General features: G+C 50.5%; 1 protein-coding gene across 1 annotated transcript in view; it reads right to left on the bottom strand.

The window, feature by feature from the left end:
• Positions 1-16,519, bottom strand: part of LOC105697865 (hemicentin-2) — an 85,595-nt gene extending 69,076 nt beyond the window's left edge. Inside the window, exons 1-3 of the mRNA XM_012421597.1 lie at positions 16,501-16,519; positions 15,460-15,787; positions 14,785-15,020 (exon numbers count right to left, since the gene is read on the bottom strand). Coding sequence (XP_012277020.1) covers positions 14,785-15,020; positions 15,460-15,787; positions 16,501-16,519 — 583 coding nt within the window. The remainder of the gene's footprint in view (positions 1-14,784; positions 15,021-15,459; positions 15,788-16,500) is intronic.
• Positions 16,520-18,001: the final 1,482 nt, after the last annotated feature.

The raw sequence follows: 18,001 nt of genomic DNA, 5'->3' as shown, positions 1-18,001 counted from the left end.
TAGCCGGACGAATGCAATTCGAAATGAAGTACGTTAATGAATTGATGCAAGAGCGATAAAATTACAAAATACACCGAAGGGTGTACTCGATCGACGATGAAGAGTTCGAGTTTTTAGATTTAGGAGGAGACTTGGAAAAAATGTCTTAACTCGAAACGTAGCAACTAAAGCGGCCACCCCAAGCGCTGCAGGGGGTCCAGGACCGCGAGGATCCCTTGCAGTCCAATATCCAAGGGTCGCGAGACATGGATGGTATATCCGAAAAAGATGGCTCCTACGTGTCCCGACGACGCTGGGAGCAATCAAGCCCAGGACCCGATGAAATACAGAAGTAAGCAGGGCTGTCGGCGCCGACTCGAAGGGAGCTCGCTGGCTCTTCCCCGGCAATCCAATCGGGCGTGGAAGCACGCGAGGATTCCGCCGTATGCCCTTCCGGGGCAATGTCTCTTCCAATAATCATCCGGATTGCTCGGAGAGTCCAATAAATAGACAAGATTTAGCGACGGGGCTCTGCAAGCTCGGCACGCATGAGCGAGTTCGATCGGCGCCGTTCCGGCGTTTCCGGGAGGAAGGATCGCCGGCGTTTCCCTCCTGGTCGACACTTCCCGAAGGGATTTTGACGTTCTTCCGGTCGAGCTACCTCGAGGCCCTTAAAACCCACCCTTAGTGACTTCCACAGCCCCCTGGACCTCGCTAGGGAATTAAACAGAGTCTTGCCTTCGAGTATCCTCCGAAGCCTGCACAAACAATTGTATACATTTTTTATAGGAGTATAGGCGTCTCCCTGCTGGTCGACACTTCCCGAAGGGATTTTTCGTGACGTTCTTCCGGTCGAGGTACTTCGAGGCCCTTGAGACCCACCCTTAGTGACTTTTAGATCCCCTTAGACCTCGCTAGGGAATTAAGCAGGGTTTTGCTTTTGAGTATCCTCCGAAGCCTGCACAAACAATTGTATACATTTTTTATAGAAGTATAGACGTTTTCCTCCTGGTCGACACTTCCCGAAGGGATTTTTCGTGACGTCCTTCCGGTCGAGGTACCTCGACGCCCTTCAAACCCACCCTTAGTGACTTTCGGAGTCCCCTAGGTCCCGCTAGGGAGTTAAGCAGGGTCTTGCCTTCGAGTATCCTCCGAAGCTTGCACAAACAATTGTATACATTTTTTATAGGAGTATCTAGGGGGTGATCAAGGGTTCATTCGATCGGTAAGTAAGGTGTAAAGTCAAGTGGTAAACGGTAAAGTACCCCTTCGATATCGTCCCGCTGCTGACGATACGCTTTCCACGTATTACCGTCATCGCCGTTTTTCCACCCTAAGGGAGATTTGCTCGCCACCCTCCTCGCGTGAGGGGGATATCGAATGCGCCCGTGAGGGATGGCGGTCTCTCGTATCAAAGCCGGGTCTTTACTTTTGGGGATATAGACCGAGGAGTCAACCAATCCCGCTGATTAATTACTCTCTCATAGACATAGGAGGGCTCGGCCCGAAAATACACCTAAGGGGGAGAGAATTACCTCTGATAAAGTGGCTTAATTCTCTGCGAATCGACGCCTTCCTTAATCTGGACGGCACGTGATGTCCTTTGGTTTGGAAGGGAGACTCGGTCGAGGCATTTTTATTGGTAATTTCTTTTAATCTATGTTATTATGTTTCTTTTTCCTGTAGTATGCGTTACGAACTCGGGGGACAATCGAAGGAAACCCAACTCGCGGTTCGTGCAAGCGGAAGCATATCTCGGTTGCCTTTGCGGTGCGCAACAGGTGCACAGAGCAAACAGCGAGGACGGCCGAACGCTCGAACGGTGTAACGGCCAAATGAATTGCTAAAGCGAAGTTTTCCGGAGGTCGTACCGACTCAACTTTTACCTACTCCTCCGCCTTACACCAGGTTACGGCCCCGAGCGGAGTGACGCGTTTCCTCCCCTGGGAAGACGTCTCTCGAGGGTGCTCTTCCGGTACCCCAAATTCTGGCCCACTCCAGAACTCGTCCTTCGCTCCTTTTTATGGACATAACGCGACAACGAAGTGCCCTCCGACAGAAATGGCCCTCCACCCTCCCCTATATTACCCGACGAGACTTCTGAAATATTAATTGTTGAACATTCGACTCGTCTAGGTCTTAGGAATTTATCAAGATTTTCTTTTTTAATCGAGGTTAAGTCGTGCTCGGTAAGGCATAAACCGGATATTAATTATTGAAGATTTTGATGCGTAGGTCTTAGGAATTTTTTTTTGCAGATTTTTCTTTCATTTTGCGAATTGAGGTTAGGTTCTGTTCTATAGGGCGTAGGCTCGACAGTAATGGTTGAAAATTTTGATAGGTTGGTCTCATGAATTTTTAAAAATATCCTTTTCTTTCCGGGGTTCGAGGTTAGGTCGTGTTCGATGGAGTTTAGGAGGAGCGGCGGGATGTTTGCAGAGTGCAGTTGCGAAATGCATTTCCATGGAGAAATCATTTGCGAGTCGCGCTGACCAAACTTTCGAGCACTCCCGTTGCTGTTCAAGAAGTTACGACCAGGTCGAGACGACGCGTTGCTTTCCTCGAGGAGAGGTCTTTCGCCGGGATATATCCGAAATTCTATCTACATTCGGAACAAAGCACATTTGCGGAGAGGGAAGTTCTTTCGAGGTCGTGCCGGCTAAACTTTTACCTACTCTTTCTGTTTTACGGCCAGTTACGGCTTCAACTAGATGACGTATTGCTTCCTTCAAGGGGGAGGGTGTTCTCGTGATTTCCCCCAAATTCTCCATAAATTTCGGCCCAGTTTGCAATTGTCTCGACTCGAGAACTTCTTAGAACGTTTAACGAGTTCCCTGTTCCCTTCCTTCCGTTAACCACCCGATAAACGACTTCGAGAAAATCGGAATTAGTGCTAAACTCGGTCGCAGCGAAGAGTTCATCTTCGAATTCGCGTAGAAAAATCTCCGGATCGGACGACTTTTCGACGACTCTCCGAAACGGAAGTGCACTGTTTCGGCCCGGAAAGAATAGCGTCGCGTGACTGGAAGTGGCGGGCTGCAAACTCTGCCTGAAGAAAAGACCTATAAAATCTCCTCCCTTACAGCGAGCTCTTCTCCTCGCGTGCTTTCAACCCGCCACTAAAATATGGTCGGCTCGTATATTCCGGAAATTTTCAGGATCTTAAATATTCATTCGGTCCCACATACGAGGGGGTAAACATCCCCCTCGCGGTCTCGTCACTCCCTTCTGGAAAGAATAAAATAAAAGCAAAAATCCCCATAAAATGATACGACCTAAAATCGTTCCAAATCGGATTGAGATGGAGACGGAGAACTGCAAACAAACCCAAGAACAAGGCTCCATGTACTAAATATACTTCCTAAATTTATAATATACATGTTATACGTTTTATTTGAAAGTATGTTATACAATTTGTATACCATATCTGAATAAAACTTCAAAAAAAAAATGTTATAAAATTATCATACTTGTTCAACAGTGTAGACAAGGCAAGATAAATACAAATAAAATTAGTTCCAACCCCGGCGATAGGGTTGCAAAAGAATATCGTAGCTAGATACACTAAATAACTACCCTAAATGATAAAAATTAAATGAAGAATAAAATTAAAGCGACCCTCTTGAGAGCCCCCCAATTAAATTCCACCCTAAGGGTGGTACTTGATGGAATCGTTCGAATTTTTCGAGGGTGTGATTGGCGGGGATTCTATGGTGGGAAGGAATTTGTCTCGTAAACGCGATCAAAGGGGCTCGTACATAATTCGGAGTGGGCTTTCGCTCACGGAGGGGGTTCTCGTTGCTCTCCCGGGGGTGAAGCGCACTTCCGAGAGGCGTTCTCCCCAGGTTTCCCTATACATCCTGCCGCCCGCGCAGGGGTGTCTTAATATCTGACCGGACAGGTTCGAATTTTTCACAGAGGGTTGTTCTCGCCGGGCGGAAAAGCGCGGGGGGGATTCTTTTAAAATGCAAATTCTCTCCGGGGGGGATCTTCGCCCCTCCAGGTCGAGATTGTCTACCGAAGGAGTGCCAGATAACCTCGCGTTAGCGCGCCCTCGATAATAAGTATCCCGTCATTCGCAGGACTCGCGAAATTAAATCCCGACTCCTCGTCGATACGTCTCGAAGTTCAGGGTGGAGTTTCTCGCCGAGTCGCTCGCGGAGGGAAAAAGAGCCCGAAGGAATCCCGGAAGCCACGTCGGATGCCTCGAATTTCTCAAATTGCCGTTTCCGCCGGCGGGAAACATCCGAGCGGCTGACAAAGTGACAATGCGTGGGAGGAGGAGCGAAACGAGGCGAAGGAAGCGAAGTAAATGAGAAAAAGTGGAGGAGCGTCGGCGGGTTTTAATTTTCTTTACTCGGCGAGGAACCCGCGGATGAGGTCATTTAATTCGCGTCTTCTCGGCGTCGACCTACGCCCCTCGTCAACAATTTCCCCGACTTTGATATCTCCTTGATTGGGCGTTTCTCACGTTTTCGATAAATTCGATTAAAATTCCTTTTGGGGGAATTTCCTTTCTTCTCGCGGCGATCAAAGGGTTTCCGTGAAGGTTTACGAGGCGAGGGTGGAGAAAGGGCGCGAAAATGGAAGAGAAAGCTGGAGAAAACTGGGGAAAGCACAGGTGCCTCGGGCTTGCGGGTCGGAAGGCTCGGGCTAGGCAAGCGCAGCGATGGATGAGATGCTAACGAGACGAGAAACGACCGAGTATGCCGCATCGAGGGGGGTCGGACAAGTGAGGCGTGAAATGGCTTTCCTTTACAACTCTCGGCACCGATGCCGGTCCTTTCGGGACCCGATTCAAACGCGGTCTGCATGCTGATACAGCGCGGCCATTCGCGAGGATCAAGGGGAACAAAGCCACGGCCGCGGGCTTTACGCGTCCTCGTTACTCTCCTCGGAGTCCTAAATTTTTCCGTGCCAACTTCCGGCCGGGTCGTTAAGTCGAACGGAAAGGGTGCGAGCCGTAACAACTCGCGCAACTGGCATACTAAACGCCCAGAAGAAGAAGCCGAAGAAGGCGGCTCGACTCGGAAACCCTCCCCTCGAAAAAGGTCTCTTGACCAAAAAGCGCGAGAGATCGCTCCTCCATTTTCGTCCCACACCTCGCGGAATGGCGGAAGACCCGAAGAAACACCCTGAAGAGGGCGCAATCCCGGCCGGGGAATAATTTCGTCGTTTGAGCGGAACCAAAGGGAGTTTCTTTCCCAGGCCGAAAGGGGACGTTTCTTTGCCGGGCCAACGGGATTTCTCGTTTAAGCAGGGCTCCTAGCACCAGTGGAAGGAAGTTCTAATTGTGGAGAGCGCCGTCAGAAAAAGAGGACGCCGGGGAACGCGGGACCAGGAGGGGCACAAAGAAACGGCGCGAGGCCGTGCAAGACGAGAATAAGTCCTCCAGCTTCGTCGCGGTGGTCGCACCGAAAATATGACTTTCGGAGCGGCCGAAAACCGAGGTCGGATCTCCCGATTAAAGGAACTTTCGGTTCCCCTGGGATAAATTCGAGAAGGGTGCGGAATCGAAATTACACCTTACAAACGAGATCCAAGGGGGAGGGCTTTGAATGGGCACCCTCTTCGGAGTAATTCGATGATCCCTTCCCAGGAAGTAGGGGGGGCTATTGGTGCGAAGATACCGAGGAACCTGAATAATCAGAATTGACGAACTGAAAAGTACAAAAAATATCAGGAACACTGATTCCGTGAAATTTATGAGATATCGAAAGAAGAGAGCTGTAGCGCGTCGTTACGTGGGGGGAAGAAAGGAAATTCTAGAAATGATGGACTGCAACAATGGTTGGCCAGGGGAAAGATCTCGCGGTTCTTGCGAGGCATGCCGATGCACCCTTCCGAAATCGATGTACGTCCGGGGGTTGGGGAAATAACGAGCGAAAAAGGAACGGCGGTCCCGAGGTGGCAGCCAAGCAAACGAAACGAATCCTCCAGCCCCCGATTTCGGAATGCACACCCCGTCGATGGGTGGTAATACCGACACGGCGGCTTCAATTTTTCAGGGGCTCGTATATCCATCCCCGGTGTTCGCGGCCTCCATATTTATCACCCCTACGACTCGCCGCTGGCAAATCTCTTTGAGGGTGATCTTATTGATGGAGCACGCGGGATGACACCGTGAAAAATTGACAGTGGACCGGTCTGATTTATATCGTAATCCCGAGTACGGTCCAACTATCGATGGACCAGAGGTCATCGATACCGCGACCACCCCCGTCCGACAACGACCAGGGTTGACGTTCGTTACTTCACACCCTCGTCTCGCGATTACATTCGCCAGGGTGTGGCGTAACAACGAAGGCACGAAGTAGGGCTCAAAGTAGAAAAAAGGAAGAAAGGAATCGTTTCAGCAACGTCGCGGGAATTCCCAAATTTTTCCGGGAAATTTCCACCCCCCAACCACCCCTGGAAACTCGGCTAACGATGAAGTATGACGATCCCGTTACGCTAACGCCGACGTTTCCTCCGTCGCTCCATCGTCACTCCTGTCACGCGTGTTCGACGTGCCTCGAGTGTCCGGAAAAAGAGAGGAGGCCAATTTGCACCCCCATCGGAGACAATGGGGTCTCCCGGGGGGAAGTTTGGGCGCGAGATCTTCCCTAGGACTTAATAATGGGGATTCCCTCCGCGGATCGGTGCCGTTTCGTATTTCGCTCACACGTTGCAGGGATGATGGAGGATTCTCCATCAAGCCCCGTCCCGATGACGTCCCCACCCCCTTGGCGGGTCTCAGCTTCTCATTCTCATCCGCTCCTTCCACCTCTTGGGCCGCCACAACCGCAACCACCCCTTGCCTTCCGGTTCCTCTTCGCTGTCTCAGAGGTCCGAAGACCTCGAGTTATTTCGGAGTTGGTCCTCGAGTATACGGAGACCATGTGGCGACTTTGTGCCCTCCACCCTCGAGTGATTCCTCGCCGATTACTCTTCCCACCCTTCCGGAAATTCGGGGCGAAATATCGACGCCGTGGATCCCTGACCGCGACGCCACCCCTTTCGATAAACGGGGAGGGAATGATATTCCCTGAGATATAAGACACCCGGAAACTCGCTTTTTCCTAGCCGCTCCCCCTCAAAGCCATTCCGAATTTTGTTGCCCTCTGTATAAACCGAGATGGATCTCGGCCGAGTAGATATCGACGACGTCGACGTCGAGCCTGCCACCCTCGACGCAGTCCTGCGCGATTGCTATTCCGAGACTCGATCGACCATTTTTCACTCGATTGCCCATAACGCGAATAGTAAGATACCCAGGATTGAGTAATCTTGCTTTTAGCTTGCTTTGGGAAAACGTTTTTACAGATTGGAGAACCAGCCGGGCGGGAAACGAGGACGATTTCCATTTTGCCTCCGGTACTTCCGCCATTCTTTCTTTTTTCTTTCTCGAGGACGTCCTTTCTACCCATTAAAATATCCGGAATTACACGTTCCTTCGAGTTGAAGTTAAATATGGTTAGGTCATTTCTCGACTGCACTTTTCATTCGGACGTCTTTGGCACTCGTGTCGAGCTCCTTAAAGTCATCGCGTTGGGAATAAAAAATGGCGGAGTTAGGTCGGACGCGGTTACGAATCAGGGGTGAGAAAGGGAGTTCCTTACTCCGGAGGGTCGTCCGTATAAAAAGGACGTTGTCCTAAGCTCGCCTGTAAGGTAGGAGCTTCCTGGGTAATAAGGTCGTATACTTTCAGAACCCCGACGACCTCGTCAGGAGTCGAGCTGCTCGTAAAGTCAAATCCCGGTTCCTTAAATTAAACGGCAGTCAAGTGGTGGAGTCAATAGGGATGACGCGTGAAGCCGAGGATTATGCACCGCACTGCTGATCTTCATAATCACGGAAAATGGAAAATCCTGTTTTTCATGAAGAAATTCTTGCGTATTACCCATGAATTTTGTACTGCATTCTCGTCCTTAAATCGCGCCAGGCCGGAATTCAAGCGAAGTTCGAAATTAATGACAGTCTAGTTCACGACCACGGAAAATGGAAAATCCTGTTTTCCACGAAGAAATTCCTGCATATTATCCATGAATTTCGTACTACATTCTTATACATCGCATCGAGCCATAATTCAAGCGAAGCTCGAAATTAATGACAGTCTAATATATAATCATGGAAAATGGGAAGTCCTGTTTTCCATGAAGAAATTTCTGGGTACTATCCAAGAATTTTGTACCAAATTATGGTCCTTAAATCGTGGCGGTCCGTAATTCAGACGTGGCTCGAAATTAATGACAGTCTAATCGTTCGCGAGATCGCGCGTTAATCGCGAGAGGGAGCAGAAACTGCAAGGGTAGCTGCTGCAGGAGTCAGCAGAGGTGCAGTCGAAGGAGCAAGAGGCCATCGTGGTCGATACAGGGCCACGAGGTCGACAGCCGAGTGCCAATATCGGATAATTAATGGGAAATGAAGAAACGAAGACGTGGTTCCTCGTGCTCGATTTTTTACCCCGGCCTTCCGCCCCTCCCTCAATTTTCCCGATTTCTCAAAGTTCCGCTCGAGTCCTGAAAACGACTTTTGTTAAACCACGCGTCCCCGATGCATCGGATGCATGCCCTGCACTCCGGGAAACTCTTCTCGACCGGTTTGCAGAACTTGACAACCCTCGCGCGAACTCCGGGCCGAAGATTCGGGATTTCGAGGCGGAATTTCCTGGAGAGCATCTCGAGATCGAAAAAGTCGTCGAAAGGGATGGGAATAAGGACTAAGTGCGTCAGGACCGACCTCTTCAGGACTCGCAGTCCGCCCGGCGCGTTCCAATTCCGCCGGGGCGGATCATCCTCAAAGCTTCCTGGCTTTCTCTGGCGCCCTCCCTTTAATCCGCAGGCTTTAATACATTTTCATTTCATTCCTACTTTGTCTTCGCCTTGACGCGGTATCGAGAAAGCATTGAAATCCCGACCCCTTTCATCCCTTTTCCGCAGTGTCCTAGTCCCGAGTCACGCCGCCAAAGGACGAGTCCTTTGAGGATCAATGTGGCGCGTCGGTTTCGATCATTGCGAGGGACTTTTGGGATCGATTTAGATTTTAGACCTCGATGATGCGGTAGGAGGTCCTGGTTATGGGATGACGCAGCGTGCAGGACGTTAATCCTTGAACGCACCAGCGATTCTCGGCGTAAGGTCTTTCTCCTGCAGCGGCCAACATCGTCTCGGCATAATGCCCGGCTCACCCGGCGTGGCACCTCGGCTCATAAGGCAGTATAACGTGGCATTGTACTGGCAACTGGGGTGTGAATGTTTCGCACGTGACACAAAGGGGTACGTACTGCAAGGTAAACCGCACTGCCTGTAATCTATATTGCCCTGGGAACACTTGCATCGCGGACGCGGTGATCTGAGGCGTCACAAGAAACCGTGGACCGAAAGGGACCCTGACGATTAAATCTGGATGGCGAGGACCTGCGAAATATTATCAAGGACAACATTCGGCGTCACGTTTCCTAACGATGACGACCTATTTGTTGAATGATCCGAAGAACCGTGAAATGAAGGAGACCTTGAAGACTAAATCTGGATCGAGAGAACCCGAGCGATGTTTTGAAGGTATTCAAATTCGACGAGAAAAACCTGCGAGATATATTTAAGGAATTTAAATTCGACGTCATGTTTATTAACGATGACGACCTATTTAGTCGAATGATAAAAAAAATCGTAGACTGAATGAGATCCTGAATATGAAATCTGGATCGCGAGAACCAGGTCGATATTTTCAAGGAATTTAAATTCGACGTCATGTTTATTAACCTTTTCATTACGAGCGCCGACCATAGTCGGCAACAAATTCTGCCATATCTGCAGAATATCTTTAGATCGTATTGACGCGTATTGGATTAATCATCCTAAAAGTACATTTTGAAAATACGTAACACAGTTTGGCCATCGAGACGAGACGAGAAGACCAGCTATTGGGATAACTTTTAATTTCTTAAAAGTTTAAGGTTAGACTTTAATTTGGAAATTTAATAATGGAATAATGCGACGAAACAGTTGTTATTTAACAGTTGGAATAGTGTACGTACAAAAGGCAGTCAAGGAGGCGTTGTTCAGGTGGAAGAGGTAAGTTCGAACACCGAGGACTGCCGACGTGCAATGTGCACCCTTTCGGCGCGGTGTCGCATTCAATGGCTGTTGTCTGGCGGAGCGGATTGCGTTAATGAAAGGGTTAATGATGATTTTATGTAATGATTAAGGCGTTCCAAACCCCGAAGACTGGGTTAAATCAGGAATTCAAGGACTTGCCCGAGGAAAAGAATTAAAATTCGACGTTCCACTTGTCCGTCATGATCCCCGATGACGCTACCAGGCCATGACGATTTCTTGCCTCACAGCTACCAACCCGGTGATCCGTTTATCGGTGCGTTTACCCCAATAAAGGCAAAAGGTCGCAGTAAGAGGCCTAAAGTCCGGGTTATAAACCGATTCCTCCCGGCGTCTCCGCTCCCCCGGCCGCTAAATGCACTCCGGAGGATAACGTCGTAAAACCAGGAGGTGCTCTTCGCCCGGAATAACGGAGCCCTTCGAATGCCCGGAAGCCGGGGTTATTCACTGACCACTCCACTCCAGGAATGCACCGGCAGGTACTGGCTCCTCCGCCATCGACGAGTCCTTCGCCCCTCTGCAGGACATCCGGCAGGCTCTTCTCGCACCGACCAATGCCGAGTGGAGGCCAAGAAGTGTCCTGGACCGCCATTCGCGTACATCTCTTAACCCTTTGCTCGATACTATGGCACCTTCCCGGAATTTGATCGCGATCATTCGACCCGAATGGACTATCCCCGAGTCGCAGTTTTAGATCGGAAGTTTACGTCAGGATCGATTTGACGATCACTTTGTATCAACTTCCCGATTAGGGAATGAGTAGCACGTAGTATGACTTTTAAAGTAAAGTGAAACTTGTCGGTTAATAGAAATTTAATTAATACGCCATCTGTTGCATTCATATCAACGATTGCGTCGTGCTGCATTGAGAACTGGAATGATATTCCCAGTATTATTAATATTAATATTATTTATTTAAAGCCTAGTGGCATCAACCAATATGTCGTTCCAATGGAACGATCCCGCTCAATTCCCTGTGAAATAATCGAAATGTGGGAGTTCGAGCTAATTTTGATTCCGATCTAGGCTGAATAAAGAGAATTCGTCTGAAATAAAGATTTTGAGAATGTAAGGGCAGTACTGAAGTGTTCACGATTCATGTGCTAGAGTTTCGGGTAGATCGTTGACATACCCTTACGAATAAGGGTCATTTGAATCGATTGGGTCGAGGTTTCACTTCATCTTAAGGTTTGCGACGAACGGGCCCCGATAAGCTCGCCTTGGTTCGAGGTGAACGAAATGTCTTGCACCATTAAAGACGCGTTTGCGACGAGCGTGGAGGCGCTAACGAGGCGGAGGATTTAATCGGCGGAATCAAAATCTAATTTGGGGCCGCGGCCGGAGAGTGTCGCGTAGCCGTTCGTCGGCGACTCCTCCATTAATTACTCGGAAGGCCCTCGGCTAATCAATAGATAGTTAGCGGCCAGAGGCCAGTTTCGCGTCAATAATTGCCAGCGTGGCAGGAAGGACGTGGCTTTGATCCTCTAATTTACATTACTCGCGATAATGTCCTGTGCCTTACGGACCGATTGTTCCGAACGATGGATTTGATCATACCGCAAGTTCTAACCTAGAAATTGTATAGGAGTCGGTTCACACCTATACCCTCGAGAGTGATAAATTTTCAAGGATTTGCCGCAAATCTCCCCCAATTTCCATGGTGCTGGTGCAAAACTATATCGCGGATAGAGTCTGATACCAAATGGAGAACATTTTACGGTACAATGGGAGATTATTATCTTGGAATTATCCTGCGAGTCCTAACTTAGAAATTGAGCGGTCAAAAATGACGGAGCCATTTTACACCTATACCCTCGAGAGTGATAAATTTTCAAGGATTTGCCGCAAATCTCCCCCAATTTCCATGGTGAACGATATCGCGGATAGAGTCTGATACCAAATGGAGAACATTTTACGGTACAATGGGAGATTATTATCTTGGAATTATCCTGCGAGTCCTAACTTGGAAATTGCGCGGTCAAAAATGATCGAGCTGATTTACACCTACATCCTCGAGTGTAGTAAATTTCCAAGGATTTTGTCGAGAATTTCCCCCAATTTCCATGGTGCTGGCGCGAAACGATATCGCGGATAGAGTCTGATACCAAATGGAGAACATATTACGGCACAACGGGAGCTTATTACCTCGGGAACTTGTATCGGATCGTTCACGCCGAGAAGTATTTAAGCTTAATCCGGGAACGAAATTACCTGGATATCGTGTAACAGGGGCTCCCATTGCGGCGTAAACAGCGTTAACCTGGCAAATAGTAGCGGCGTTTCTTCCGAAGTCACGCATTCGATATTAAAGGCTTTCCGTGGAAATAGGTCAGGAGGAAGTCTCCCGGGAAAGAAAGCCCGGTCTCGAGGGAAGTAAGTTGAACCCGGCACTTTAATTTTACGGCATTAACAGTTATACAGCAGGATAAGTTTTTGTTGCCGGGAAAGTTTTCTTTTCACCCGGAATGGCCTCCTTTCGCCGAAAGCCGGCTGCAGAAAGGCCTCGATGCAGAAGCGTTGCAGGCGTCATTCCAGGGCAGAGAAGCACAAAGCCGCGGAGGAAGCTTGGAAAAAGGCCGCGATTACTCCCGCGGCCCTCGAAGGGGAATTTTGAAAATTTATTTGGCCGTCGGGACCGCGGCTCGGCCCCTCCGCCTATTTGTCCAATAAAACACGGAGGCTCCGCGGGAATGCCGCATAAAACGGGCATTACTCTAAACTTTTTCCCGGTCTTGGCAAGTCGGGGCGCTAAGCAAATCCGCTCCCATCATCCGCACGGCCCCGATATATCCGCGCTCGCAAATATATCGCCGAAGGATGAGATCGCCGGATTTGGAGGACGAACGTATACGTCCCGGCCCAAAGGATGTCCCACCAGGATCCAGGGACCAGGGAAGACACCTCCGATTTATATCCTCGAGAACATTGGACGAAAACGGGGACCCGTCAAGATGGAATATTAAAATCCTTTAAGACCACCTCAAGGACCCCGAAGAGTCCTTCCGGTTTCTCGCGGTTAGGAAAGAGCTAGAACCTGGAACGAGAATATCCGTTCCCATAATCCACAGCCGAGAATATATCGCCGAAGGACGAGATCACCGAATTTGGAGAACGAATGTTTATATCCTGGTCCCGAGGATGTCCTGTCGCGGCTGCCAGGATCCAAGGACCGCGTGAAGGTACCCCCGATTTATGTCCCCCCCAGGACATCTGACGAAACCGGAGATGGAATATTAAAACCCTTCGGCGCCACTTCAAGGATCCCGAAGAGTCCTTTAGCGCGGTCGGAAGCGACGAGGTTCCCGTGGAGCGCCATTTTGCCGCGATCTGGGCGCCGCCACTTTTTGCACGTAGGGTTTTAATCCCGACACGTTTCAGGGGCGGATTAGACTTGGCAAAAAGGAAACGCGGGGGCGGCGTCATCGCGATACATTTTTCCAGGCAGGCCGCGAGAGGAGAGAGCAAATGTCTGCCATTATTGACACGCGCGAGACAAAGCGCCCGCCGGGGCGGCGATGTCTTCTTTTTGGGCCGCATCCGGAATACGAAACTCGTCCGCCGCGGAATTGTTCGCGGTCCCATTGAGTGACGCACGCGCGTGAAAAAATAAATCCCCCTCACCCCTTGGGAACTTCGTTCGGGTCAACTTCGAGCCGCCCTCCGAAGGACGCGCCGGCTCGGTGATTGCTTCGTTTCAGCTTGCGTTTCGGCTTGCGCGTCGAAAAGTGTTTACGCGATGCATATTTATGCATCGCCGCGCATAACTCGCCCGCGACACGGATTAATATGCATAGACCCCCATATTAGGATTGTATTTCGACGTCGTACCCGTGTACCCTGCGTCGTGCCGGGCGTCGCGCTTCCCCTGCACCGTGCACCCTCCGTTGCACCCTACCTTGTCCACTCGAAATTAAGGCTCCATCGATTCCGCTCCCAAAATTGACTCTGTCTCCCTCGGACAAGTTGAGATGTAATGACCCGAGATTTCTATGCAAATTCATCCTGGTCTCGGAATTTATGGAAATGGCCTAGAGACGAGTAACGCCGTCCTTGCGAGCTGTTTCGCCGGAACCGTAACACCTACATGTAATGGAGAACCAAAATTCAGGGCATTCAGGCTTAGATGCTCCGGAGAGAAAAGATGAACACGGTGCTCGATGAAAACTACACTCCAGTGTCGCAATGTCGAATAAGTAAGAGCTGTTTCGACGGAACCGTGAAATTTACACGAAACGGATGTGCAAAATTTGGTTGCCTTCTACATTCTGCAACCAAATATGGTGTTTTGCCGTACCGAGAAAGGATGGAAACGCGAAAATTCACGCCGGAACTTGCAATTACGCGACAGGTGTGGAGGTACGATTGTACCGTGAGATTCCCGTGCGGATATTTCGGGGGTCCTTGATGTTACTGTTATCAGAATTCCGGTGGCATTTCGTTACCGCCAGAGAGGACATTTTCGCCGCCCCGGACAGTTCGGTCCTGGGTGCACGGGTCAGGCAATCACTTTTGGTTAATGTCGAGTTCAAACCGACGCCATAAACGTTACTTGCACGTGTAACGGACGTCCGCGTCGGCTGGTCGGTTCCCGTATGAATACGTCTTCCTAGTTGGCGCGGCCATTATTTAGTCCGCAGTCGAGTATTTCTCGGGACTGCATAACCGGCGTTGCACTCGTCCATATGCATGCAACGACTGTGACACTTACCCAGCACGACGAGTTTGACGGGTCTGCCGAAGACGAGCTGTCCGCGGTCGTCCTCGAGACTGCAGCCCCACGTTCCGTCGTCCTCCAAACGGACGTTGTCGATATGCAAGGCGGCTGTGGTGGAGTCGCCGACGTATCTGTGTCCAGTGCCGCTCATCTCCGTTCTAGTGTCTATGGTGATCATGTCGACGGAGTGCCCGGCGTGCAACCAGGTCGCTGGCCTCGCTCTGTAACTTCTAACAATGAAGAGAAATATTTTAATCCCTCCCACGTTCCTGAAAAACGTCCCTTCAGGGTCATCCCAAAGAACACATTAGTCTAGACCGATAAAAAAAAATCGATTTCTCACTTGGAGTCAGATCTTTCTCAAAATGCATAGTTTACTCTCAGGTACGGACTGCACATCGTGAAATTGAATGCCACGAAAAATGGAAATGTGACGAAGGGATATGAATGTTAAAAAAATTTGTAGCTGTGCCCCATGTACTTTGCTTGCCGCAAGGGTGACAGTTTAATCAGGGGCTTGATATGTCACCTGATAAATGATTACATCTATCATTTTTGGCCTTGGCCTCCTCCTTGCATTTTTAATTTCAAGGGGATAAGTGCCTGAGTTCTTCAAAAAACTGGATCATCGTAAATGATGGGGATTTTTATAAAGGATCCTTGACTCACCTGGTCGCTGGCAAGAGTTTCGAATAGTTCCCATCGAGTTCGCAAGGTAGAACGACCTTGCTATGGGGTTTGACGACGATTTCGATGGGTGGCCTGGGCGAGTTCGTGGACAAGTGGAAGGGATCGTTCGTGGAAGTCGGGAAGCCCGTCGGCCAAGGTTCGTCATCCGGGGCCAGGAGGGCGGCAGGTTGCACGACGTCCTCCGAGGGTGCAGTCAGCGTCGGCACCGGCGTCGCAGCGGTCGTGCTGGTAGTGGTCGTCCTCCTGGAGCGTCGTCCACCCTCCTGCCTGCCGCGCAGGGCAAAGAGACCAGCCTCGTTGACGGAACCTGAAACCGGGAAGCAAACCGTCACTTTTCCACCAGTTGAGCCGGATTACGGGGGCAAATAGAATTAGGGAGGCTCTTTCCGGAAGCGGCCAGCTGAGCTCCGCTCAAACGCAGCCTGCGGCGCTTCCGAGGATGCTCGTTATAATGGGACCCAGTCCTTGGACTTTCCTGATAACGACTACCCCGAGACGTATTTACCATAAATTGGTCTCACTCGGTGATAGACAACTAAATACCGACTATACGCAATAATTCCTCCTCATCGAAGGTCTCCCTCTGGTCCACCCCATCGGCATCCCTCCCCGAGTCTCCCCAGGAACAACAATTTGCAGCCGCAGCCGAGGTCTAATACTGCGAATGTTTGCAGTATCTCCCCCTGGAAATTCGGTTTGCAGCTGCAGCAAGTTTCCTCCCCGTGTTTGTCTCCACTTAACTTTTTCCGCGTCGTGCAAGAGGCGCCGTTTGCGCGGCGACTTTTTCGTAGGATCGCTCGCGGGTCGGCTTAAAAATTCTCCCCTTCGCGGGAGGTGTCCCGGAAGGGGAGGAAGGTAAAGCTTTGATCGGGACGCCGATACCTCGCGAGGGTGGAATTAGGCGAGGGCGTCGTAATCGCGGGGAGCCTTCGCCGACCGACGGTAAATATTCCTGGCAGCAGGGCTTGATCGAGTTAGCGCAGCCCCGGAATTCGATAAAGTTGCGACAACGCAGCTAACCCTCCTTGCCGGGCTCCATTTTCTCCGCTTCCCGTCCAGACGGCGTCGCGACGCCTCGGCGCTCTCTCCCAAAAGTGCCAACCCCTCCCTAGGGCGCTCGGAGGCCCCTCTGGAATCCAATTATGGCTCCAATGAGCCGCAAATAGGTGCCCGTCTCTCCCATAAAGGTGCGCTCCCGCCGGGGGATTAACGAACGACTGGGCAGCCGTTTTACGAATTTTCATATCAAGCGTCCGCAAACGCTCGCGATTCCCTTTTTCCTCATAATTTCCCGTGTTTGTTGGGTTTTGTAGCTTTTCACCGGGTTACAGGAAGCGATAATCGCGCGTCGTGTTATCGGGCCGCCACCTGGGGGCGACCGACACCCTCCGGCGGACGGGAGGGCAGATCGTCTCCGTCCCCGGCGTATCCCCGACGAAAGGAAGCCCGCGGAAACGAGGGAGTCTCCGAGACTCACGAGAGGGCGGTCTCGGAATAGTAACGAGTGGAAATCCTTCTTCCCCCGGACAAAGAGATTCCGTGCCCTGAGGCAGTTCCGCGGGAAGGAAGAGCAATCGCGACTGTAAGGTCGAGGTCGCCCGGAAAGGATCTCCTCCAGAGAGGAAACCGTGGTCACGGTGTACGCATTGCCAAGCGGCTACATTGACCGTGTGTTCTCGGAAACGCCTTTACGTGTTTTCACACGGACGATCTGGAAGTATTGCCTTCTCGGAGATGGTCCCTCGGACGTTCGTGCCCATGTCTACGAGGTTGAGTGGGTGGGAAAGGAGGAACCGGGGGAAAGAGGAATACCGCCACGGGGGCGAAAATGATCGGGTGATATGGAAACGTCGGATAACACTGTAGATGACAAAGTCACCAGAGTGGGAAAAAATAAACGAACGGGGGAATAGCATTTCGTGCTTTTAGGTATTGGTACCTTATACTTGCATGCAGTAGTCGTACTTGTACGGGGTCAGACAACTTCATTGGGGGGAAATCAATTTTTATGGCAATTCTTTTTCTAATGAGACTTGACCAAGCAGGTGGAGAGGGGAAGGGGGCTTCCTAGATCAAGTTTCATTAACCGAGATTGACGGATTTGGACCTATTCTCCCCTTTTCTTAGGAAAAGGTCTGATCGCGGCAAGTAGTAGTCCTCCACGCATGGTCAGCCGTAAGCCGTATGGCCACCAGTAGTATCGGTTCGACACGGCCCGACGTTGACGCATGCATTATTCAACCGTAGTATCCATTCATTATTCATGTCGTGATCAATGAGTGTCAACAGAGCACGATCCGTATATCAGGAACCTTCGACAACGACTGCACCAGAAAGCGAAAGCGCACGCGCCGCGCCATTTTCGGGCACAAAAGGAACGCACTCTGCAGGTAACGAACTGCGGAGCAGGCCTCGTAACGAACTCGTCGATGGACTGCTTGCTGTCGACTGCATTCGATTGCACGCGGACATAACTCTAATATCCGGACGAGCCGGAGTCCTAATGGAATCGGAGCCATCG

Source organism: Orussus abietinus, unplaced genomic scaffold, assembly GCF_000612105.2.
Source record: "Orussus abietinus isolate OABI.00-Male unplaced genomic scaffold, Oabi_2.0 scaffold1, whole genome shotgun sequence".
Classification (NCBI taxonomy): domain Eukaryota; kingdom Metazoa; phylum Arthropoda; class Insecta; order Hymenoptera; family Orussidae; genus Orussus; species Orussus abietinus.
The sequence above is the reverse complement of the archived record's forward strand: the minus strand, read 5'-3'. Positions and strand labels throughout refer to the sequence as shown.